At 38.8% G+C, this 24,659-nt stretch overlaps 2 protein-coding genes across 4 annotated transcripts in view; one reads left to right on the forward strand and one right to left on the reverse strand.

The window, feature by feature from the left end:
• LOC110964367 (uncharacterized) overlaps window positions 1-12,683 on the reverse strand; it is a 25,059-nt gene extending 12,376 nt beyond the window's left edge. The window contains exons 1-4 of the mRNA XM_022213073.2: window positions 12,109-12,683; window positions 3,494-3,720; window positions 1,767-1,869; window positions 1,524-1,619 (exon numbers count right to left, since the gene is read on the reverse strand). Coding sequence (XP_022068765.1) covers window positions 1,524-1,619; window positions 1,767-1,869; window positions 3,494-3,720; window positions 12,109-12,150 — 468 coding nt within the window. The 5' untranslated portion in view covers window positions 12,151-12,683. The remainder of the gene's footprint in view (window positions 1-1,523; window positions 1,620-1,766; window positions 1,870-3,493; window positions 3,721-12,108) is intronic.
• Window positions 12,684-18,649: 5,966 nt separating this feature from the next.
• atrip (ATR interacting protein) overlaps window positions 18,650-24,659 on the forward strand; it is a 52,836-nt gene continuing 46,826 nt past the window's right edge. For 2 of the 3 annotated variants that reach the window (XR_007941894.1, XM_051948141.1), the window contains exons 1-7: window positions 18,650-18,991; window positions 19,855-20,192; window positions 20,647-20,729; window positions 21,019-21,189; window positions 22,400-22,515; window positions 23,878-24,002; window positions 24,124-24,222. Coding sequence is in view for 2 of the 3 variants with exons in the window: in XM_051948141.1 (XP_051804101.1) it covers window positions 19,856-20,192; window positions 20,647-20,729; window positions 21,019-21,189; window positions 22,400-22,515; window positions 23,878-24,002; window positions 24,124-24,222 (931 nt within the window). In the remaining variant the exon portion in view is untranslated. The remainder of the gene's footprint in view (window positions 18,992-19,854; window positions 20,193-20,646; window positions 20,730-21,018; window positions 21,190-22,399; window positions 22,516-23,877; window positions 24,003-24,123; window positions 24,223-24,659) is intronic. The other variant, XM_051948142.1, reaches the window with a different exon arrangement.

Here is a 24,659-nt window from a genome sequence, read left to right on the forward strand (position 1 = left end):
ACACACTGCACAAGCTATCAACACCACCACAGCTTATAACTGTAAGGATTGACTCTTATTTGTATCACTGGTTATTTAAAAGAAAAGTATGTGAATTAAAACACACTGTTGCAGAAATACAACATCAGTTTTATTTATTTTTTTATTTTTATATGTGTAGATATATATTTATATGTGTGTGTAAAATTTATTATTTATAGATATTATATCATTTTTGCTCATTTTTTCTATATTTGGGTTTTGCAGGGTTAAGGATTGAAAAATGGGATCATTTTTTAACTGTACATATTTATTGATATTTTATATATATTTCTCAATATTTAAAAGAAAAAATGTGTATATTAAGTACTGAAAAATGGCATCAAATTTTATAGATTTTCTCCAGTTTTTTGACATCTTTAACCGTTTTTATCTGTAACTATTTACTGTGATTTTATAGATATTTCTCATTATTTAAATGAAAAAATATACTGTATATGTTAAGGAGTGGAAAAAGGCATACAATTATTTAATTATTTTATAAACATTTCTCATTATTTAAAAGAAAAAACATATATATTAGTGATTGAAAATGGCATAACATTTTACAGATTTGTCCTGTTTTGTTGACGTCTTTTCACAGATTTGAACTGCTCACTGTTATTTAATTGATGTTTCTCATTATGCAAAAGAAAAAATACGTGTATTAACGATTGGAATAAAGCATGAATTTTAAAAAATGTATCACTTTGTTGATGTCTTTTGACCATTTTTTATCTGTAACTATTTACTGTAATTCTATAGATATATAGATATTTAAAGGAAAAAATATTTACACTAAGGATTAGAAAATGGCATAAATTTAATGGATTTGTCCTGTTTTGTTGATGCCTTTTGACCATGTTTAACTATCAGTTTTTGCTGTTTACTGTTGTTTGACAAATTTCCCTGTTTTATAAAACTACAGTTCATTTCTTGTAAAATTACAGAAAAAGTATGAATTTACTCGTTAATTGAAAAAAAACCAGACCAAAACTGTAACTGGTCCACGTTAAATGTTAATGTTTTTAATAATATTAATTCATTGTTTTGTCACATTTAACAGTGAAACGATGCTACTTTTACAGTTTATTGATAAGCGAAAAACAAAACACTATTTTACAGATATTGCTCTTTATTTGTATATTAATGATTGAAAAATGGTCAATATTTTTAATTTCCATTTCCCCCACTGTTTTATTACAGATAACGTGGTAAAATCACAGAAAAAAGTATTATTTTCCATGTTAACTGTAAAAAAAACCAAGTTCAAACATTTACAAATAGTAGTTTATTCATAGTTTACTCATCAACAACATTTACGCACAAAAAATGCACATTTCTTACTGCATGGAACCAGCTAAAATATGCTTCTGCTGTTTCAGTTCATTTCAGATTTTTTTTTTTTTTTGCAGATTGGGTCTGCTGAGAGCTAAAACCTGTTGCTCGTCACCAGATATGTTTTAAACAACAAGATGAAGGTTTAGTCGTAGTTTTATAGTTACCTGACTGTGGCAGGCGTTTGGTTCTTCTAAGTTTGCATTGCAGCATCCCATCAGGCAGTTCTGCCCCTTCGGTCGGCGGCCCGTCAGCTCCAGATCCTGGAGGATGCAGAAACAATACAAAAGTCATTAAAACTGAATTAAATGAAAGCAAATTAAAGAAATACTTCAGTGTGAAAGCACCCATGTGTTATATGTGTGCATTAACAGGCAGAAGATGCAGTTTGTAGTGTTTCTTGGCGTCACCTGGTGGCCGATGTCCACGGTGTCACGTGGAGAGCTGGACAGGTAACTGTACCGACCTCCATCACAGTGATCTTGTGGCAGAGACAAATGGCTGTAATAATGTCTGAGACACACGACAAGAGCACAGAGTTCAGACATTTTGGAGACATTTTTTTTCCAGAAATACCAGAACAGAGCAGAACGGCTTTATTATAAACTACTGTTTAAAAGTCTGAGGTCACTTAAAAATGTCCTAATTTTTGAAAGAAAACCTGTTTTCTTCAAAGAAGGTAACATTAATCAGAAATACAGTCTAGACATTGCTAGTGTGGTAAATGACTATTCTACCTGGAAACAGCTGATTTTAAAGGAATATCTCCATAGAGGTACAGAGGAACATTTCCAGCAACCATCACTCCTGTGTTCTAATGCTACATTGTGTTAGCTAATAGTGTTGAAAGGCTAATTGATGATTAGAAAACCCTTGTGCAGTTATGTTAACACGTGAATAAAAGTGTGAGTTTTCATGGAAAACATAAAATTGTCTGGGTGAAACCAAACTTAGTAGTATTAAAGTAGTGTATTCAATAAAAACCCGCATGTACAAGGTTAGTAAAACTGATGCTGGTGCAGTGTGTTGATGTTAATAGCTGTTATTTATCTAATTTTGGTCTAAATGTTCTAATCTTCTAAAAAAAATGCCGAAATTACAGCATTTATTAGTCAAAAACTGTAAAATTTAAATGAAATTGCTTCATTCTTAAAGTCTCATTCAAAAATTTGCAAAAAAAATAGATGTTTCTCTGGCCATAACTTGTAAGAAATAAAAACTTCTGTGATCCACTGAGCAACTGTGAAGATATTGTTGATTCAGCTGTGACCAACAGTCACATGATGAAAATTCAGGGATTTTCAGCTAAACTGAAGGTTGTGTTTGCACAGAGCAGAGAAAAGACAAGGACGGGGACATATTCAAAATGTAAATATTGTTAAATATCTACAATATGTTGATTCCAGGATTTTTACATTGCATTACATTTTTTTCTCTTTTTTTAAAAAAACAATTCCTGCCATTCTGTGCTATTCAGCACAGAAGTAATTTCTGACTTCACTCTCCTTTCTTCCTTACAGTCCTTGAACTACTCATCTCTGAAGTTCCACCAGAAAACTTGATCTAATCGTACCACTTTATCCCACATATCTTGTTTAAAATGTTGTCAAAAATACACCATTTGCAGCAACCAGATTCTGTAAAAACCAAAAAATTCTATGTTCTTCAGAGCAACCGTGAAGCTTGTAGTGACTCAACTGTGACCAACAGTCATGTGACAAAAATTCAAGGACTCTTAAGTCAACTGCAGATTGTGCAGAGTAGTTATTAGACAAATATAGAAACAAAATAAAAATATAAATAGCAAAATATCTACAATATATAGAGAGCACATATTTCTCCAGTGCTGCTAAGGCTTGCGAAAATGTTGTACATGTGGATTCCAGGTTTTGTAATTTTTTGTACAATCAATCATCAAGAATGCTTCCAAGAAGGCACTTTAACTGTGTTATACTACACAGAATATAGTCAGGGTTGTTCTGTTTCCTTCGAGGTGCAGGACTTTATATTGAAAATGAATGATTGAATAAAAGGAATCAACAGAAGCTAAAGACACCCAGAAAGTGCTTCGTGTTCAGAAAGTTAACATCCTTGTCAGCTAACAGTCTCATTGTCATCATATCCTGTCTGTGTGCACCTGTCTTGGTAGGAGGGGCTAGACGTGTTAAGCCCCGCCCCCCGCATAGGGAGTGGCAGGTTGAGGTGCTGCAGGTTGAGGGGGAGGGGCTCCCATGATGCCCTGTCCACCTCTGAGCCACGCCCCCTCTGGCCTCCTTTTATCTGTAAGGTGATTGGACGCTGACTTGCTGCCAGGATCCGCAGCGCGTCCCGCTGGCTCAGGTGTGCTAGACTCCGCCCACTCATCTAAAACAAGGAGACAGAGAAGAGGTGTGATGTTAGCCCGAGAGACGAAAACCCTTTTCAGACAAGACAACATTTTAACATAAATCTGCTAAAGTGACGTATTGGCAAAAATGACGTGAACAACAGTCTGCTGTCAAATCGTGATCCATCCTGCCTCCATGTCAGGAATTAATGACCACAAAAAGACACCAAAACTGATAAAGGGACACAAAACAACCACAAAAAAAAAAATTTAATCACGAAAAAGACACAAAACAACCACAAAGAGACACAAAATGTCAACATGAAAACAAAGTGGCAATAGAAAGTTATAAAAATGACCCCAAAGAAACGGTCATAAATAGGTACAAAAGCACCACAAGGAAACACTAATTGGGCACTTAAAAGACATAAAGATACAAAATGATGACAGAGACACAAAACAACCATAAAAAGTTACAAAACAACTGCCAAAAGTAATGAAACAACCAAAAGAAACACAAAACAACCAGAAAAAGTTACAAAACAACCATAAACAAAACCACCACAAAGAAACACAAACTGATATGTCTAACAAAAGATACAAAACAACCAGAAAAGACTACAAAACAACTACAAATAGACACAAAATGACCATAAACACAACTAGAGTCTTAGAAAAACAACCACAGAGAAAGAAAATTATGAAATTGCAACAAAATGATACGAAACAACCACAAAGACAAACAAATCAAATGCCAAAATGACTACCCAAATATATAAAACAACCACAAGGAAACACGAATCGAGCACTAAAAAGATGTAAAACAACCACAAAGAGATACAAAATGAAGACAGATACAAAACAATCACAAAAAGGGATAAAACTGTCATAAAGAATCACAAAATGACCATAAAGAAACACAAATGGACATAGAAAAACAACCACAGAGACAGAAAATGACAAAATGGCCCCAAAATGACACAAAACAACCATGAAGAAAACAAGAACAACCGAAAAGTTAGAAAACAACCAAAAGAAACACAAAATGGCCACAAAAAGTCACAATCACAGACACAAGGAAAGTAGAAAAAGTTACAAAACAACCAAAACAGGAAATGGATCCAGAGACTAATTGACCACAACATTGTACAAAACACGACCTTGCAATTTTGTCTAATACCGCAACTTTTACACAATTTTGGCCCGCCTCCTGTGAATTCCACCAATCATAGCCATCGTAATGCACATACCTCACCAAATTCACTTCCTTGTTTTTGGTTTGGAGATGCGGACGGAATAACAATTAATTCCCTGCTGTTCTTTATGAACGCAAAGGTTAACTGTTTTACACCCGTGCAATATTGTGGTGGAATACAAAAAAAATATAATCGATTGACAAAGACATTTCTACCACAAAGCATATCAGGAGAATGACTGAAACGAGCGGACCACAGACCAGACAAATCACCATGATGGAAACTGTTGCAAGGAAGACAGTAACGCCGCATATTCTTTCCACCCGGTAACGTCCGACTGGGGGGTGGGGGCAGTGTGTGTGTGTGTGTGGGGGGGGGGGGCAGGGAAAACACGGATACCAAAATTTATATCCGGATACCACCATAGCGAACAAATATTTGGATATTCGGGATATTCGGGTCCAGCCCTTAGAATTAACACCAAAAAGTTCAATCTTGGTCTCATCAGACCAGAGAATCTTATTTCTCATAGTCTGGGAGTCCTTCATGTGTTTTTTGGCAAACTCTATGCAGGCTTTCATGTGTCTTGCACTGAGGAGAGGCTTCCGTCGGGCCACTCTGCCATAAAGCCCCGACTGGTGGAGGGCTGCAGTGATAGTTGACTTTGTGGAACTTTCTCCTATCTTCCGACTGCATCTCTGGAGCTCAGCCACAGTGATCTTTGGGTTCTTCTTTACCTCTCTCACCAAGGCTCTTCTCCCACCATTGCTCAGTTTGGCTGGACGGCCAGGTCTAGGAAGAGTTGTGGTTGTCCCAAACTTCTTCCATTTGAGGATTATGGAGGCCACTGAGCTCTAAGGAACCTTGAGTGCTGCAGAAATTCTTTTGTAACCTTGGCCAGATCTGTGCCTTGCCACAGTTCTGTCTCTGAGCTCCTTGGGCAGTTCCTTTGACCTCATGATTCTCATTTGCTCTGAAATGCACTGTGAGCTGTAAGGTCTTATATAGACAGGTGTGTGCCTTTCCTAATCAAGTCCAATCAGTTTAATTAAACACAGCTGGACTCCAATAAAGAAGCAGAACCATCTCGAGGAGGATCAGAAGAAATGGACAGCATGTGAGTTAAATATGAATGTCGCTCCAAAGGGTCTGAATCAGGCCCAGACTGGCAATCGGGAGAGGCGGGACTTTTCCCGGTGGCCTGCCTCCTTATTGGCCTGCCTGGACAGGCCAGCCACGGACTGGCAGGCCAATGAAAAAAGTTGATCGGCTTTTTGGCAGACAGGCCAGAGACAGCAGCGCTAGAAGCCTTACAGAGTACACACCCACCCTCCTGTCACTCACACAAAGCAAGTGCTCTGAGCTCTAAGTCAGAAGGATAGGGATTGGTCAAAGTGACATTTTTTTAGAAGAATCGTGCCATGATTGGTTAGTTGCTTTATGGCCCGCCCCTTCATAGTGAGAACGGGGAAGCATGCACTGCAGAGCGGTGATATGAGAGTGAGGCCAGAGAGTGGAAGGAGCGAAGATTATGGAGCACCCTCAAATAAGCTCCACAGGTGTCAGGTGGGTTGCAGGAAGCCTGAAAACTTTTGAGACCCCCTCTTCAGGTAGGATAGGCAGTTGACTTACAATTTTCAGTTATAAAATGAACATTGGTGTTTGCATTTACTATTAGCTATGACCAGCTGACATCTAAATGATTTGCTGACAAAATAATATATATATTTTTAATTCCACATGTTATATAAATAATAGGAAAGGAAAACATTGGAAAAATTGGTGAGGGTAGTGAAGAGATTACAGAAGAGAAAAGTACTGGACTGTATGGAGCTGTCATTATGGTTGTGTTTAATAGACTTACTGTCTGTTTAGTAGTGTTGTAATTGCTATAACATAACTGTAAAAGGCATATTTTTGGAAGGAAAAAAAACACAATTTTGGTGCATTATCCCATGTGACACAACCCTTGCGGTGGCGGAAGTGGCCTGACTGATTGGAAATCTCCCGGCCTGAATTTCTTTCCCAGTCCGGCCCTGGTCTGAATACTTCTGACCATGTGATATTTCAGTTTTTCTTTTTTAATAAATTTGCAAAAATTTCTACATTTCTGTTTTTTTCTGTCAAGATGGAGTGTTGAGTGTACATTCATGAGAAATAAAATAAACTTTTTTGATTTTGGCAAATGGCTGCAATGACACAGAGAGTGAAAAATGTCAAGGGGTCTGAATACTTTCCGTACCCACTGTAATATGTCAAGTCTCATTCACCTCCATATCTCTGTACATTTTGTAAATATTGCACCTGCTGCTTTTTGCACTTCTGGTTGGATGCCAAACTGCATTTTGCTACATATGTAATGACAATAAAGTTAAATGTAATATTTTTTATTTGTCTGTATTAAATAAAACAGTTTATGTGAGCACAGAGAGCAGGAGAGAAGCTAACAGATGGAAACATGAAAGCACAGTAACACACCCAGTCCTTGTTTACTGGTTTAAAGTTTCCGCACAGCTCCGGCCTGTGACCATCAAAGCTAACGTTAGCCACATTAGCACACAACTTGCTAACACTAATAATTCTCCTATTGTTGTTCGGACAATCATCAACAAGAAAAGCCCTCAGAGAGCGCAGTACTCCGCCAAGTCTTTGCATTCCCACGTATGGCATTGTCAGAAATGCAGCTTTTTTTTTTTAGAAGTGCAGCATTTTGTTATTAGTTATTGATGATGAGAAATCACAGCACCACAGAATGTGGCTGTTTAATATAGACGGACCACAAACAAAATGAAAGGCATGTGTTATGCATGTGTACATTATGTTCGGATACTAAATCGTGTGACCTACATATGTAGCGGGTGGTAGGAACTGATGCGACTCGGAAACACCCTCACGATTTAATCTGCTGTTCCTGATATCAGTTATGAAGGATAAATCTGCAGTGGTGGATTTGCAGTCGGATCACCATCATGTGTTCACTTGTCGTCATAGTAAAGGTATGCATGTAAACGTGTCCCATCTGGATATCTCCCGTTTGGTGGGTCACTAGTGGGCCACTCGGTGGTCACATGACAGCCCTTCAGACCTTCAGTCCGGTAGATGCATTGGACCAACATGGCGCACACTTTTTCTATTATTAGGAAAACAGTTCAGTGGAAAGTATTTCTGAAACCATTTGAGGTGAAAAATAATCTGCTGAATCTGTCTTCGCTTTAGTTCAATGACAGCTAGTGTAGACGTTTGACGAAGGTTTCGTGATTTGTTGTACTCCACCTTCCCTGAAAATTTCATCCAAACCCTTTAGTCTGTTTTTGAGTAATTTTGTTAATAGACAGACGTACGACGATCGTCATATAACTTCGCCGTGTTCCTTGGCGGACTAAAGCCCAATTCGCTTAGTATTACTTAGGGACCTCTGGTCATTTGTAATAATTACGAAGGAGGTCGGTGATTTTAATCCTTGCGAATGTGCCATGTCGGTACTTGGTAAAGTAATAATTGTCCTTCAAATTGTCCTTCTATATTTCACACCGACATCCTGGGATAATACTAGTCCCGTGTGAATTTGCATGTCAAGGTTTGAGGGCATTTTTGCTGTTTACTTCTTTTACTTTGCATTTTTTGTACCTTTTTCCTGGTTTTAATCCTGGAGGCTGCGGTGGAAATTATTGACCGCATATTAGGTGCAAATGCAGGACTAGGCCAATACAAAACAGGCCTATGGACCATTCACAGAAACGGCAAAATGAAATCAACAAGATGAGGGAAATTTGGGAGAATATTGAGATGGATGACATGTGTAGCTGCATCCATCCATTCTCTATACACCGCTTTATCGTGGGGGGTGTTGGAGCCGATCCCAGCTGACTCGGGTGAAGGCAGGGGACACCCTGGACAGGTCACCAGTCTACACATACAGACAAACAATCACACCTAAGGACAATTTAGAGTAACCAATTAACCTCAGCATATTTTTGGACTGTGGGAGGAAGCCGGAGTTCCCAGAGAAAACCCACACATGAGCAGGGAGAACATGCAAACTCCATGCAGAAAGATCCCAGGCCAGGATTCGAACCAGGGATCTTCTAGCTGCAAGGCAAAAGTGCTAACCACTACTCCACTGGTGTAGCTGCATGCATTGCGCATGTTTTTCAATAGCCTTGATACAAATGCCCTGATGGCCCATTACCGTTACAACACTGCCCACTGTTGCCATGACGACTACATACCACATTAAAAGTGATCATTTTATTTATTTATTGATGGGATATTTGCCTCCTTTCAGGAATTAGTGTCTAAATTTTCCTTGCCAAAAAATCATTTTTTCAGATATCTTCAAGTGCGAAGTTTCGTTTCTAAGACATACGCATGTTTCCCTGCCTTACCTCCTGATTCTGATATTGACAGCTTCCTGATTGTTTTTTCATCCCTTAAAGGAGCTGTTTCATCTATATACTCTAACATTCACAAACTTAGGTCAGACTCCTTGGAGAGTTATAGAAGAACTTGGGAAACTCGCTTGGGAATGGAAATCTCTGGAAACATCTGGGGTGAGGCTTTACGTAGGGTGCATAAATCCTCTATTTGTGCCAAACACTGTTTTATACAATGTAAAATTTTACACCGTGCTCACTATACTAAAGAACGTATGGCAAAGATATTTAAGAATGTGTCACCATCTTGTGATCGTTGCCATCATACCCCTGCTAATTATTTTCATATGTTCTGGCAATGCCCACTTCTTTCTAAATTTTGGCAAGAAATCTTCTCCACGTTATCGATAATTATAGGTGTATTGATTCCACCATGTCCGTTCATAGCTATTTTTGGAGTTCCATTGCCCCCACTCAGCCTCTCCTCCTCACAGAAGGACACCTTGGCCTTTGCTACTCTTCTTGCCCGGAGGCTAATTCTATTAAGATGGAAATCTACTCTCCCTCCCACACACATGCGGTGGCTCAGGGATGTCTTACACTTTGTAAAACTTGAAAAAATTAGGTTGCCGATTAATGGACAATCAGAAAAGTTCAGTAAGATCTGGAATCCATTTTTTGTCCTGATTAACAGCACACAATTTACACTTACACTAGATTGAGCTGTTGTTTGGAGTGATTTCTATAACTTGATTCTCTAAGGTCACACCACAGAATATGCTAAGAAGAATTTTATTTTTTGTTCTTAAGATTATGAGTTATTTTGTTTAACTCTTTATGTGCACTTGGGCTATGTATGCCTGGCTTGTCCCACATCCTTTTTATGGTTTATTTGTTTTGTTTTGTGTAGGGGAAAGGTACCAAAGGGAAAGGGTGGAATGGGGTTATTTTTGATTTATTTCATCATAATGTATTTAATTGTTCTATTTGCACAATAATGTTGTATTTCCTTTGTTAAAACAATAAAAAGAAGTTAAAAAAAAAAAAGTGATCATTTTAACCCAAACCACAAGCTTTCCATAAACCTACCCAAGTGGTTTTTGTGCTTAAACCTAATGATACCCTAACAACAGCTTTACAACATAGGCTTGTAATCCCAATTTCCTTCGGGATTAATAAAGTATTTATCTATCTATCTATCTATCTATCTATCTATCTATCTATCTATCTATCTTGTAATGTTTTTCATGTTTATTCGCACGACTAGTGTCTTTTTTTTTCTTGCATGACCCATCGGATTATGTGGCACACACACACCAAGGCCGACACTACAGGTTTTCCCCCCATCGCCACGCTTTCATAGACTCACAGGTTTTGAATAACGGCTGTCAAAATGTGCCACACTGTACATTTACACTAAGTGAAAATGGCAACACTGCAGAAACTATTCAGGTCGCATAATCTGATGGATCACACAATCGATGTAACACCTGTTGTCATTTAATTCCAGTAACTCCAGAATGCCTGATCAGACACTTTAATGGCAGTAAATTTGAGTAGAACACAGATTTCGCTGATCCCATGTGAATGCACTGCAAGAAATGCAGACCTAATTTGTCTTAATTCACAAATTTCCAGAGATTCCCAGGTAATGCCAGTTCTGTGTGAATAGGGTTTAATAATAGCAGTAATCCACTGGCTGTTCAATTCCTCAGATGCTGTCAGTGCATGGAGACTCATATGTTCACTCTTACAACAGATCATTTGGTGAATTTAGTTCGTGGTTCAGACATTTTAGAATTTAGCAGAAGCAGCCGTAGAACGTAAATAAACCAGCTGTTCATTCTGATTGGTTCACCTGGAAGCAGTGAGTGGGCGGGAGCTATAAAAAGCCGGACCACTATTGGTTTTTCAGTTTCTGCAGAGACACTGGATCAAATTCTTGTGTAGCTGGTGTAAGACAAGATGCTGTTCAGCTGCATCATGGAGAATTTTAGATCCAGTGTTTCAGCTAAAAGTTATAAAATGTGAGCTTCTGCCACAGGATTCTATCTCCGTCTGTCATAAAAACTTCATGGAAGCAACAAACTGAATCGCTCCTCTGTGGGGAAACCAGCATCCATCGACTCCGCAATCAAAATCTGGTTTGCACGCTGCCATTTTAACAACACCTTACATTTTACGCTGCATGCACGCTACACACTGCTGGTCGGTTTTACGCAAACGAACCAAAAGGACACTCTGTGGATTTATTATGATGTGGCACACGGACGGGCCAATCATGGCGATTTACATCCAACGTGAGAAATGTGGACGTGGTGTTCCTGGTTGCAGTGAAGGGTTAACACCTACGAGCAGCACGAGCCTCACAAACACACACACACACACACACACACACACACACACACACAGCAGCAGCAGCTCGGCAGCCTTCGAATTAGACGCATGAACAGTATTGTTAACTCCAGCACATCATCACAACCATGAGTCACCCTCTGCTACATCCAGGCGAACACACACACAGCAGGAGCCGAGCAGCACAAAATGGCACCTGTGTGTACGTGTGTGTGTGTGTGGGTGTGTGTGTGTGTGCAGAAGGAGATGGAGATGACGAATATCAACCACGTTCTGGTGCACAACGAGAAAAACATCTACACCTCTGCAAGAAGAGAAACAGAAATAAAACCTCAAACAGAGTCAGATTTAAATTAGGTCCTTCCTCATCCTCATCCTCATCATCATCCTCATTATCATCACTAATCTAGAGTCCTGCAGGAGGGAAACCAAGATGCCATTTTGCATCTGCACATGAACATCTTCATGCAATGAGAGCAGCGTCTCTCGAGGCGGATCTCACCGTCTGGTCGCCCATCCACGGTCCAGAGAGCCAGCAGCCCATCGTCACGGCAACAGAGGACAGCTGCCCGGGATGCTGTGAAAATCGACGATGTTGCTCGCTGCTTCCTTCAGCAGATCTCCTCTTCTTCCTCCTCCTCCTCCTCCTCCTCCTCCTCCGAGCAGCCTCTCTGGTCCTTTCACTATCGCTCTCTCCTCAGCATCCGTCCTCTCCTCCTTTATTCCCTCTTTCTGTCTTTTTCTGCCCCGGTCCTTCTGTTTTCTGCCCTCGACCCTCCGATTCCTCCACAGCTCCAGGTTTCAGCATCCACTCGCGCACACACCAACACACACACACACACACACACACACAGAGTCTTGCATGCAGCGCTGCAAACAGGGAAAGATGCGCAGGCTGACACGGTGGGATGGAGAAGGGAAACACGCAGACACACAGCCAGGACGCAGCCTGATTGGTGGCCTTTCAGCGGCTGTCGGCCAATCGGAGGTGGCGTTCTCCCTGCGGACGTCTTCCTCTGTGGATGGAGCTTCTGCTGCAGCAGCCGAGGAAACACACCATCCATCTTCTACCTGCTCAGCCAGGATCCCCCGGCAGGTGCATGCTGGGAGATGCAGTACTCTGTTGAATGTGCACATTTTAACAGCTTTAACAGTCAAAATGGAGACACTAATTAGTAAAATCACAAAGAAAAAGTATAAGTTTTCACCTAAACTTGAAAAAAGGCCAGAATAGTAAATATCCACGATAAAAATCTGTTTAATTATAAGTGAAAATTATTTCTTTAACGGTCTTTGATTGTGAACTGACACTATTTCGAACAGTTTTGAAAAAATAAAGAAAAATCCTTTCAGATATTTTCTGTTAATTTAAAAAAAAAGCACATTATTGGCTTAAATAGAAAAAAATGTTACCGTGTTTCACAATTTTGTATGTGTTCATCTGTAAATTACAGATCAAAAAGCAAAAAAAGCAAAAATACTGAACATGTTGACTGCTACAACACTCCAAACTGTAAATAATGTGCACATGTTTAAAAAAAGATTTTTTTCATAATTTTTTAAATCTACAAAATATAAATTAAATAGTTAATAGTTAATTTTGTAAATAGATAATTTCCTTGTTTTCACACATTGCAAGTATCATTTTGCCCTACTGTGCTTATATATTGTTTTCATACATGTAAATATCTGTAAATGCTTTTTTTATTTTTATTTATTTATTTAATAAATCCCTTGTATGTCGTGGACATACTTTATTGTAGATTCTGATTCTGATGTAAACATTAAAACAGCAAAGAATACACAGGAACTTGCGCATATTTCTGAAGACAAGTGTATTTTAATTGTGGAAATACACTGTAAATTTTCACTAGTCATTTGCTGTTATTTTTACAGTACTTTATTGATGACCCAGCTGCAGTAATATATATATATTTTTTTTACATTTTTATTTCTACAGTGAGGCCTGTCTCAGGAGGTTTAATTCCTGAGCTGCAGAATGTGAACCCGGTGGCTCCCAGAAGGCTTTAATCTGTCAATAAAACATCACATCTTCTCCTGCCGCACCGAAAGAGCAGCTCTGATAGGCCGACGGCGTCTCCCGAGAGGAGAAGAAAAATCTGCACAGAAGTCAGAAAGCATCCACCATCCTGTGGCGAAACGCACACGCGTCTACGACAGCTTCATCTTGTCTGATTCGATCCCACTGACCCTGCTCTGACTGCTGGTCGTTATGGCAACCGGCTGGCCTGCCAAATATGTGCTGCCTTGTTAAATCTGGAGATGAAACTGTGCAAGAGGAGACCTGCAGCTGGTTCTACTGGTGATGCAGATGTTAGTGGAGGATGAGGATGATGATGATGATGATGATGATGATGATGATGTGCTGAAGTATGGAGGCGGAGAGAGAGAGAGAGAGAGAGAGAGAGAGCATGTGTCAGAGTCGGCCTCAGCTGCGACACACAGACCTGTCTGTGGCTAAAAATGGAAAACACACTTGCTGTTGCTGAGAAGCCGCAAGAAGCTGCTCTATGAGGAGACGCTACACTCAGGAGTTCACATGTTCAGACACCTAACAGAAGGATGCAGATAGAAAAAAAACTGACAGCTAGAGTCAGATTACACGCTGACACAGCAGGCTTTCATTACAAGGGCGTCATTTAATTAACACGTTCTCATTCCAATTTTTAAAATTGTTTTAGCGTTCATGTTGGCCTCCTCACCCACTAAAATCTGCCTCAGCAGCAGCTTCTTAAATGACGAAAACAATGGTGATAAAACCTTTTTGTTGGTCTAATCTTGATGTTGAATTTTGCTTGATTCATCTTGAGCCAAAGGTTTAAAATCACACTTGGTCTTATACAGCTGTTTGTGTCACGTAATAGCAAAAAGAGGGTCAGTCTGTTGTGGTTCTGTCTAAATGTTGCTCTAGTTGAACCAGAACCTCTACTGATTTATTGGCTTGGTCCTTCAAGATACAAGATGACATCAAAAATCTGCATTTTTTCAAATGATCATTTATTGTTTTACAGTGTCTGACCATAAAATTGACTTTTCAAACAATTAAGCTCATTATAATTGTGTAAAAATAAGTAATATTGTGTAATTCTACTGAATTTTAACAGTTTATTTTTGGAATAAATTAAATGATATTAACAGAAGTGCAAAATAGACTGTGACAACACCTGTCTTCCATTATAACTGTATAAGATAAATTATATTATAAACATTTTAAGATGTTCCCCGTTAAAAAATCATATTTTTAAAACACATAAAAGAATATTAATAAAAATATAAAGTTAGACTGTTTATTTACCTGTGTAATGTAAAATAGCCATAAATTTGCAACTATTTTTACATTTTTTTTCTTGATTTATTCAGCCAAAGTTTTAAAATCACCATCACCATGTCAAAGTGTTGCACTATAGTAAACCAAAAATTACATTAAATCTTCAGTTTGGTTCTTCCAGATGCAAGAGAACCATAAAAATCTGCATTATTCCAAATTGTCATTCATTATTTTACAGTGTCTGAGCACAAAATTAAATTTTCCAAATGACTAAGCTCATTATAATTGTGTAAAATAAGTACTATTATATAATACTACTGAATTTCCCCTCCTTTTTAATAGTTTTTTCTTATAATTTTGAAATAAATAAAAACACAAAAAAAGACTGTGAATGTACCTGTCTACCATTATAATTGCATAAAATAATATTATATACATTTTAAGTTGTTTAAAATTGTTTTTTCCCATATTTTTTAAAACACATTAAGTAATATTAATACGATTACAAAAAACATTGAAAAGCCATAAATTTATAATTATTTAATTAATTTTCCCTGAATTTATTCTGCAAAAGTAAAAAAAAAAAAAGTTTGAAAATTTAAAAGAGAACTCGACAGATATCAGCAGGAGTTTTAATGATCATTCAAGCAGTAAAATGTTAAAAATCTGTCCTAAAACTCTAACTAGTGTGTGGTTGATGTGTGTTAAAACCTGGCAGTGTCGTAAATACATTGTCTTCTCAGATTAAGTCTTCTGTCTCAGTTTTAGGTTCCAATCAGTGAAAAATATACACCGTTAAAAATAATAGTTGCAGCAGTCTCACAAATAAAAAACAGAAGAGTCTTGGAGCATTCTTCAGATTCAAAAATAAAAGTGTTTATTCCATGTGCACACGGTCCAAACACCGATGAGATGCTCCGGGACCATCTGGCTCTGCCCTCTGATGCCCGGTCTTTTATACTGTTTTGCCCTGGTGTGTGTAGTTCTCTACACCTCAAGGCCACCCTTCTTTTATCATAAAACTCGTAAATCTGTCACTATTACCTTCCTTAATCCTTCCTTAAGGGTGTCTAAATGGTGGTAAAGTTCGAGTGTCGCTCTAAGGTGATTCCTCTCATCCTGGCTCCGTGCCCCTCCAATCATCACCCTCTGCATCTTTATGTAAGGTACATCAAAGACAACAACAGGTGTTATTAAGTTAACGCCAGGGCATCTCATCCTTCTATGAATACAGAAGTCCTACAAACAAGAATCTCCCATCACACCTGACCTTGAGCCCTCCAGCTGTTGGCAGTCTGCCCAGACTGCCTGTTCATACACACACAATGCAGTCAGCATTCTGCTCTGCACACACATACTGCTCTTCTCATGTGTGTGCGGCCTTTGACACTTCTAATCTTATACCTGAAGGTTTTATGCTTTATTTGACACAACAGCAGCAGCATTTTTGAATTGACTGCAGTGTTTGGACGTTTTACTTGCTGATACCAGAATAAAATGCAATAAATAGTCCAGTCTGGATGTAAAAGCATGAATGACCTTTTCTAAGTCTGCAGCAGAGAGGAATGCTCTGATCTAGGCGAGCTGCTTCAGGTGAGAAAAACAAGACTTCACAGGTTTGGTCACCTGAGCATCAAAAGTCAACCCAAAGACAAAAATAACAGCTGGGATGTGGGCGTATTTACTTCACAAGAGACCAGAAGAGAGTGTAAATTCTGATAGAACTGGCAGGGAATGTTTCCAGAACACTGGCTAAAATTATCTATTATTTTTATAGAATGTTTTAAGAAAATGTTCCGTTTGACAAAGTTAATATAATGTCCTGTCATCAATGTTAAGAGGAACTTGTCAGGAACACAGATGATGTTCTACGATTGCAAAATGAGAAACGTTCTTAAACCAAAATTCAAAAGATGTTTTTCAGATATCAAGGCCCAAGATGTTTTTTGTTAGAAGCTCCTGCAATGTGATTCATTAACAAAGGTGGAACATTCTGCCTACGTTAGATTAATGTTGTTAAACAAACATATTAAAGAACATTCTTCTATAGACCTTTTTCCGAAACGTCATCATCGAACGTCACTGCCGGTTACCGCCCCTAGCAACGCGATACCGCCATTTTAAGGAGGGTATGCTATTGCCTTGACGACCAGTACTTTCCCACCTTTCCCACCCGATTTTAATGACCAAAAGCAGATATGCCCAAAACCTGCGCTGTTTTTGGCTGTAGTTCTCACTCGTGGAGCAACAAGAACATTTCCTTTTACAGAATTCCGACTGAAAAGGACCAGAAAAGGACTTTATGGCTCAAAGCATTGAGGCGGATTAACAACGATGGACACAGTCAAAATGCTTGCTTACGCACAAAACAGGGCTAGAAAGTGACGTAAATCACTACCTACACAACTGTAGAAAGTGGCGTATGCTGTGTTCGTTGTGATTTCTAAAAACAAACTTGGCGTGAGAATGTGCGCACCGGTGCACCAACTTTGATGCTTGCTTAAGCGCATTTTGGAGACAGAGGGAACGGCAGTGCCGGAGGGTGAAGTGATGAATTGAAGCCGGATTGATCTCAAACCCTTATTGTTATCACATATTAGACTTGTAGAGCCAGATAATCATAAACCCTCATTGTTGTAGATGTTCATATAGTGCGCCATTCGGCCTACGACTGTATTTGTAGAACTATGTTCATATATCAAACTTCCATCTTCAAATGATATAGAGCGGTGAGTGGCACTGATTGATTACTAATTTGGAAAAGGCATGTGACAATCAGTCCAATCGCTGATCAAGCGGATAAATAGCGGGTGACAGCCGTGCGTAATGTGGCACAATGTATGCGCTGGCATTGCTGGAAGATCACATTAAGAATGGAGAGAGATTTTAGAGATCACGGGGATTTCCTGGCCATTGACGATGTCTGGCTAATAAGCCCATTCAGATTCCTTAGAGCAGTACTCTTGGATCTATGTGCTGAACTGGGCCGTCTTAGACAGACCCACCCGCTGAAACCACGCCATCCGGGTACAGACACAGGAGCTGACGACTCGGAGGTTTCTGGCGACACCGGCTCCTTCCAGCGGAAAGTGGTTGACAGGTATGTGTTTTATATGAAGAATATATGCGGTTACATTTGTTGTCTAAATCTTATCTATTATCTATTCCTACCTATTCATTCATCCTGACGCACAGCAGTGTAGGGAAAAGACGTGGATCAGCAGCTTATTTATATACAGATACATTCATGAGTTACTTTACATTGACCATTCATGATCAGACATTTTTCTCCGGGTCAAAACCGCGTGGTTTCGGTGGTCAAATCGCGGTTGCTAAGGACTTTGTGTCCCCCTCTTTTAATGGCGGCGTGCGTTGCTAAGGAAGGTGTGGTCACGTGTCCCAGATTCTGATGTCATTGCGAAAAGGTCTATAAAACATTGTCAAAGAGAAAGCACATTGTAGAACTTTTTGCTATGAGATCTGTGCACTTTATTGTTTTTTTTTTTTGACCAGCAAAACTTATTTTTATTTAATTTTACTTTAGGCATTTTATTTGTGAGTGTTTGTTGTTTTATAACTTCCTCGCTAATCAAACAGATCCCCATTCCAGTTTCTTTTTCTTCGCGCGTTTTATATAGTTTGTCTCCAAAGGGGACCTGTACATAACCCACTTCCGCAAATGGGCGACAGTGATTGGTTCCGGGCAATGACGTATATCCGGGAGTCCGACCAGCGCTGTGATTGGCCGGATTCCTCGAGCGGCGCTGCGATTGGTCAGATTGGCAGCAGTCCCGGAGCGGGTTGAGCGATTCTCTTTGGTCTCAAAAGCTTGAAGTTCGTTTAGTTTGTCCACTTTTTCGCAATTTAACGGCTTATTTATCTGGGTAATTTAGAGCAGGGACATCAGGTGAAGAAGCGCTGTTATCTCAAACCTCTAACGTCATTTTTAATCAACTGTTGCAGGATATTTATCTACTGTTGTGAAGGTGGGAGCCTCGTTAGCTTAGCAGGCTAACTCTCCATTGGAATCACAGCTAGTTAGCGCTAGCTTAGCTGACAGCCACCAGGAGCGACTGCAACAGCACAGAGAGGCCAGGTAACACAGAAAACCCAGAGAAACTTGTGTTAACAGGTGGTACCTGGAGTTTAAAAAAGGAACCACACAGTTCAGTCTCAGTGGTTTGCAGTAAACTGGACCACACTGTTTTTTTTAACCCACATTTAGCTCATAAACTGCACACTTGACATACTTGTAGCTGATAATCAGCTACAAGTTGATGTTTTACGTACAAACTATGGATGATGGAATTATTAATGACATTTGCTTGCATTGGTATTTTAGAGAAAAAAGCAAACTTACACTGTTATCACAGCCCTGAAGGGCCTCATTCATGGAAATTTCTTGTTATAAACAATAACTTTCCTGCAACTTCCTCGGTTTGATTCTCAGTTTCATTTTATAAAATCAGGTCTAAATTGGTAGTACTTTTATTAAACTTGTCTGTATTTTGAATTGCTTTTTTTCTACTTTATTGTCCACTTCATCTTTTGTCTTTGTAGTTTTATTCTTCTGTCTTCTTTGCAGTTTTAGTCAATAAGTTTAAATTATAATAATAATGTAATAATGCCCACTTTATTCAGGTTGCCTGTACTGTCTTTGTAGTTGTTTTCTGTGCTGGATTTTGTATTTTATCTCTTGCATTTTTATATTTGCCTTAAAACACTTTGGATAATCTCTCTGTGTGATAGAGAAATGAACTTATATTGTGGGATTTCATTGCAGGATTTTGCAGGCTCCTAAATATTAGTGGAGAAAAAAGTCATTTACACCTCTGCATAACAATTTGAACAATTTGTAGTCTGAGAGGCTTGGTAAATGGGGCTATAATGATGCACCAACAGAGGGTAAGCCAACAGTTGTTCACAGGTCAAAGCTCTGATGTGTCTTCACTCTCACAGCATGAACTGTCCCCCCATGAAGCGCCTCCGAGGCCCGAACCAGGATGGGGTGACAGCAGTGGCTTTTGATGACCCTTTTGGAGATGACGACATCTTCACTCAGGATGTCTTGGATGAAATCGACATCATTGCCTCGCAGGCCGTCACCTCAGCTGCTCCAGGGGCGCAGATGGCGTCTAAATCCAGTACCAAACCGACGGAGGCAGCCCGCGGGTCGACCCGGACGTTTTCTGCAGTGCAGAGCAAACCTCTGAGCAGAACCACAGCCAATCAGAGCAGAGAGAACTCAGTTGAGTTCAACAGATTGAACGCCGGGATACCAAGCAGGGAGCCTCTGGGTGAGTCCAGAACTGAACAGAACTCTGAAATCTGCTCATATTTACACAAATGTGTTTATTTATAGATTTAATCCCACTGGCAAGTGGCATTCTCATCTTGATTATTTCTCTCTGATAATATTTCAAACCATTAATCAGTTCATAGATTGATTTTCACCTTTCCAGGCTTCTTTTCGTTTGACTTGTTTTCTGTAAAAGTGAAACATAGATATCACAGTCGGTGTTCAGAAAGCATCACGTCTCTGTCCAAACACTGTTATTTATTTAAACAGTGATGCAACCCTAAGCAGTTTCTGTGTGTGTTTTGCTTCGTTCTCATTTCATCTCACAAACAAATTTCAGTTTGTTCCTAAACTCTGTTCGATCTTAAACAAGCAGATGACAAAGTGAAAGTCAAGCCATTATTATAGCTGGTGTTATTTATTGTGTCGACTCTGTTGTCTTGTGTGTTCAGGCAACAGACAGCAGCAGTCTGGGTCAGACAGAGAAGACTCCTACAGTCTGCTGCAGGCTCAGCATGCAGAGCTGAAGAGGAAGGTGAGACTCTCTTTATGGGCTCAGATCGACTCCTGCACACTAACTGTCAAATACTGTTTGCCTGATGAAGGTCTAACACCAAAACATTGCACCAATAAATATGTTTGCAAGTTAGACAATGTGAGACGCGTAAAATAAGGTGATAATGAAGAAATTCTTTTTTAAAGCTTAGATTTGTTTAAGAACCACGACAAACTTAAGAATCTGAAAATTCTTTTTGTTTTTGCAGTCTGTGTCTGTTCAACGGTTTGGTCAGATTTAAGTGAGTGTTTTTCTTGTGTGTTATCAGCTGAAGGAGGTGGAGGAGGAGATTTTCCTCAAGAACGGAGAGATCCAGGTCCTGAGAGACTCTTTGAAAGCAGCTCAGCAGGAGAAGGAGGCTCAGAGACAGAACCAGATGCTGCTGGACACTCAGAAGCTGAAGGAACACAGCGACAGGGAGAAGGAGCTCAACAGGAAGGTCAGGAGCTAAAAAACACAGGCACACATATACAGCACACTGCAGGAAACAACTTCAAGTTTCTGTTCACAACGTCTTTCTTAAAAACCAGTATGACTTCTGTGAATTCTTGGATGTATTTTCCTCATTTTACCTTTAAGTTTACTATGAAGTTACCAGACAAATACTGAAGTATTCACATTAGCTCTCGGTATTAGCATTAGCCATCATTACTGACATTGTACGTCACTATTAGCATTAGCCATCAATATTGGTATTAGGCGTCAGTATTGGCATTATTCGACACGGTTAAGTCGACACTGTTATCATTAGCCACCAGTAATTAAATTAGCCCCTTAGTCTTAATATTAGGTACCACTATTAATATTAGCCATTAGTATTGGCATTAATTGTCACCATTAGCATTAGCCATCAGTATTAATATTAGCTGTCAGTCATGGCATTAGCCGTCAATATTAGCATTAGTCATCGGTATTAGCATTACTCGTCACTGTTACCATTAGCCATCAGTATTAATATTAGCTGTCAGTCATGGTATTAACCATCAATATTTGCATTAGTTATCGGTATTAGCATTAGTCGTCACTGTTAGCATTAGCCATCAGTATTAGCATTAGTTGTCAGTATTAATATTAGCTGTGAGTATTAGCATTAACCATCACTATTAGCACTACATGTAACTAGTAGCATTGCATGTCACTAATAGCATTACACGTCACTAGGAGCATTAACCATCACTATTAGCATTAGCCATCAATATTAATATTAGCTGTCAGTCATAGCATAAGCCATCAGCATTAGCCATCACTATTAGCATTGTCCATCAGTATTGACATTTGTCATCACTTTTAGCATTAGCCATCAGTATTAGCATTAGCCTTCACTATTAGCATTAGCCATCGGTATTTGCATTAGGCATTTGTATCAGAGTTAATGAGCTAAAAATGATTTCCCACATGAAAAAAATTCCAAATTGCTTTCTTGGTGTTTTTTTCAGTTACTTTACAGTTTCTACAAAGATGCTCTTTGTACAAAAACACTCTTAATCAATCTAGATTGATTAATTCTTTAGAAAATAGAGTTACTCAGGTCATTTCGTGAAAATTTCTGTATTTTTCTCATACTGCAGATAAACTGAACATTTTTTTCCTAACACTGTGCAGCCCTAACTTGATCCTCAGATTAACATAGTTGTGTTTTCTGTGCTCAGGTTCAATCTCTGCAGTCTGAGCTGCAGTTTAAAGAAGCAGAGATTAACGAAATGAAGACCAAACTGCACAGTTCAGAGAGAAACAAAGCAACGTCCTCACCACTTCCCAGAAACAGGTCGGTCATCCTCACCATCTGATATTTGGTTAAATGTTATATGTATTTTATTATCACAAACTTCATCCATTTCCTGGTTGATTATTATGGAAACAAACTGAATATCTTTGAGGCAGTCACAAAGTTAAAGTTTGTGAAGTTCACCTTTGTAGTTTTGCTTCTGTTTTGTCATTGAATTAAATGTTTACTGAATCTTTAGACAAATGGAGGTGAAGGTGAAGCTACCCCTTATCTAATATTTAAAGTTTCTTTTATATATATATATATACTAGTGGTGGGACGCAATTCAAAAATAATCTACCTAATTAGACACTTTGTACTTTGCATTTTTGTCAATATTTGACACAATAAACAAAGTTTTTTAGTTCAAATAAATGTTGACTGATGACTGAATCAATAAATAAACATATATGTGAACTTAAACAACAAAAAAGTTTGTTTCATTTATATTTATCTGCATTTTTCATCTGTGTACTACATTCATAGATTACTGCAAACTCAAAGTGAAATTATAGCGATTATATTCAACATTTTAGGACTTTTTGCAAACTCAAGCTGTGTCTTTTCATGTCTTCAAAAGTGGTCTATTATTGGATGGCTACACTGTTAGCGATACACCAGGACTGTCGTAGCTAACGTTAGCTTTGAAATTGAACTTGCTCTCTTGTGATTAGCCACAGGCAATTCATGATTTAACAAGGGGGGCAGTTACTTTTTCACATAGGGCCAGATAGGTTTGGAGAGCTTTTTCCCTTAAAACATTAACTCATCATTTAAAAACTGGATTTTGTCTTTCCTTTGCTTATCTTTGTCTAATATTTAAAATAGTTTGATGGTCTTAAACATTTAAGTTGTGGAAATATTAAAAAAAAAAAAAAAAAAAAGGAAATTGAAAAGGGGGCAAATACCTTCTCACAACACTGTGTATTAATCTGCATTTTTCATCCATCTGCTACATTCACAGATTACTGCCAACTCCAATTATAAGGATTGTATTGAACATTTTAAGACTTTTTGTTAACTCGAGCACTTGCAGTGACTTGAACAGTGGTCTATTATGGGATGGCTACACCGTTTGCAGTACCAAGATTGTCAAAGATAACATATGTTGTGTCGGCCCGGAGCTCAATTGCATAAAATAGTCTAATTTCTGCTACTATCATCATTAGCGCCACCTACAGGGCTGGAGTGTTCATCAGTGTTAGCAGAGTGTCAGAAATTAGGAAACCAAGAAAGCTGTGATTAAATGTCTTATTTTTTGTAACATGTTTGAGGCCCAGCCTTACTTATTAGTCATAATGACCCCTGACAGTCATCTGCTCGTCTCTAATTAAGCTGTTCTTTCTTTTTCTGTGCTCTTAGCCCTAAAGTACCGATGAATCCTGGGAGCAGCTCGCCTTCTCCGACAGGAAACGGTTTCATCACCAAGGAAATGTTTGGGGCTCAAATATCGTCCAGAACCACACCGTTGAAGACACGGAGACATGGTGAGTCTAATGATGATGGTGGTCAAACAAACAAGTTCCATGTGTTTAGGAGGACGTAGGTGTCCTGAATGTCTGCTCATAAATAATGTAAATAATCTGCATGTTTGTATCTGTGGTGCAGCAGACAGAACCACGTCCAGCAGCAGATCTGCTGACAGACCAGAAGTGTCTCGTCCAGACCACTTTATGTCCGTCATACCTGCTCATCGACAGCACAGAGGTCAGTCATGTCCTGGTCAGATTAGGGCTGCACAACCACAGGGATGTTGAAGAAAAGAAGAAAACTTTTCTTGTCAAAGTGACAATTATTGGCCCAAATGACAAAAACTTGTCCAAGGGAACTCCAAAGTTGTCTGTAATTACTAAAACATTGTTCAAACAACAAAAGCCCAAAAGACTAAAAATATGTCCAAAATGACACAAACATTTTTATAATAACTTCACATTTGTCCAAAATGACTCAAAATTTGTCCAAAATCACAGATGTGTCCGAATTGATTCAACAATTATCTAATGTGACTCAAAAATGGTCTGAAATTACTAAAAACATGGTCAAAATCACTCAAAATGTAATTTAAACAACAAAAATATGACCATGTAATGATTTGGAGCTCATTATTCATGCTTTTGTTTCATCACGTTTAGACTACTGTAACA

Source organism: Acanthochromis polyacanthus, chromosome 5 (assembly GCF_021347895.1).
Source record: "Acanthochromis polyacanthus isolate Apoly-LR-REF ecotype Palm Island chromosome 5, KAUST_Apoly_ChrSc, whole genome shotgun sequence".
Lineage (NCBI taxonomy): Eukaryota > Metazoa > Chordata > Actinopteri > Pomacentridae > Acanthochromis > Acanthochromis polyacanthus.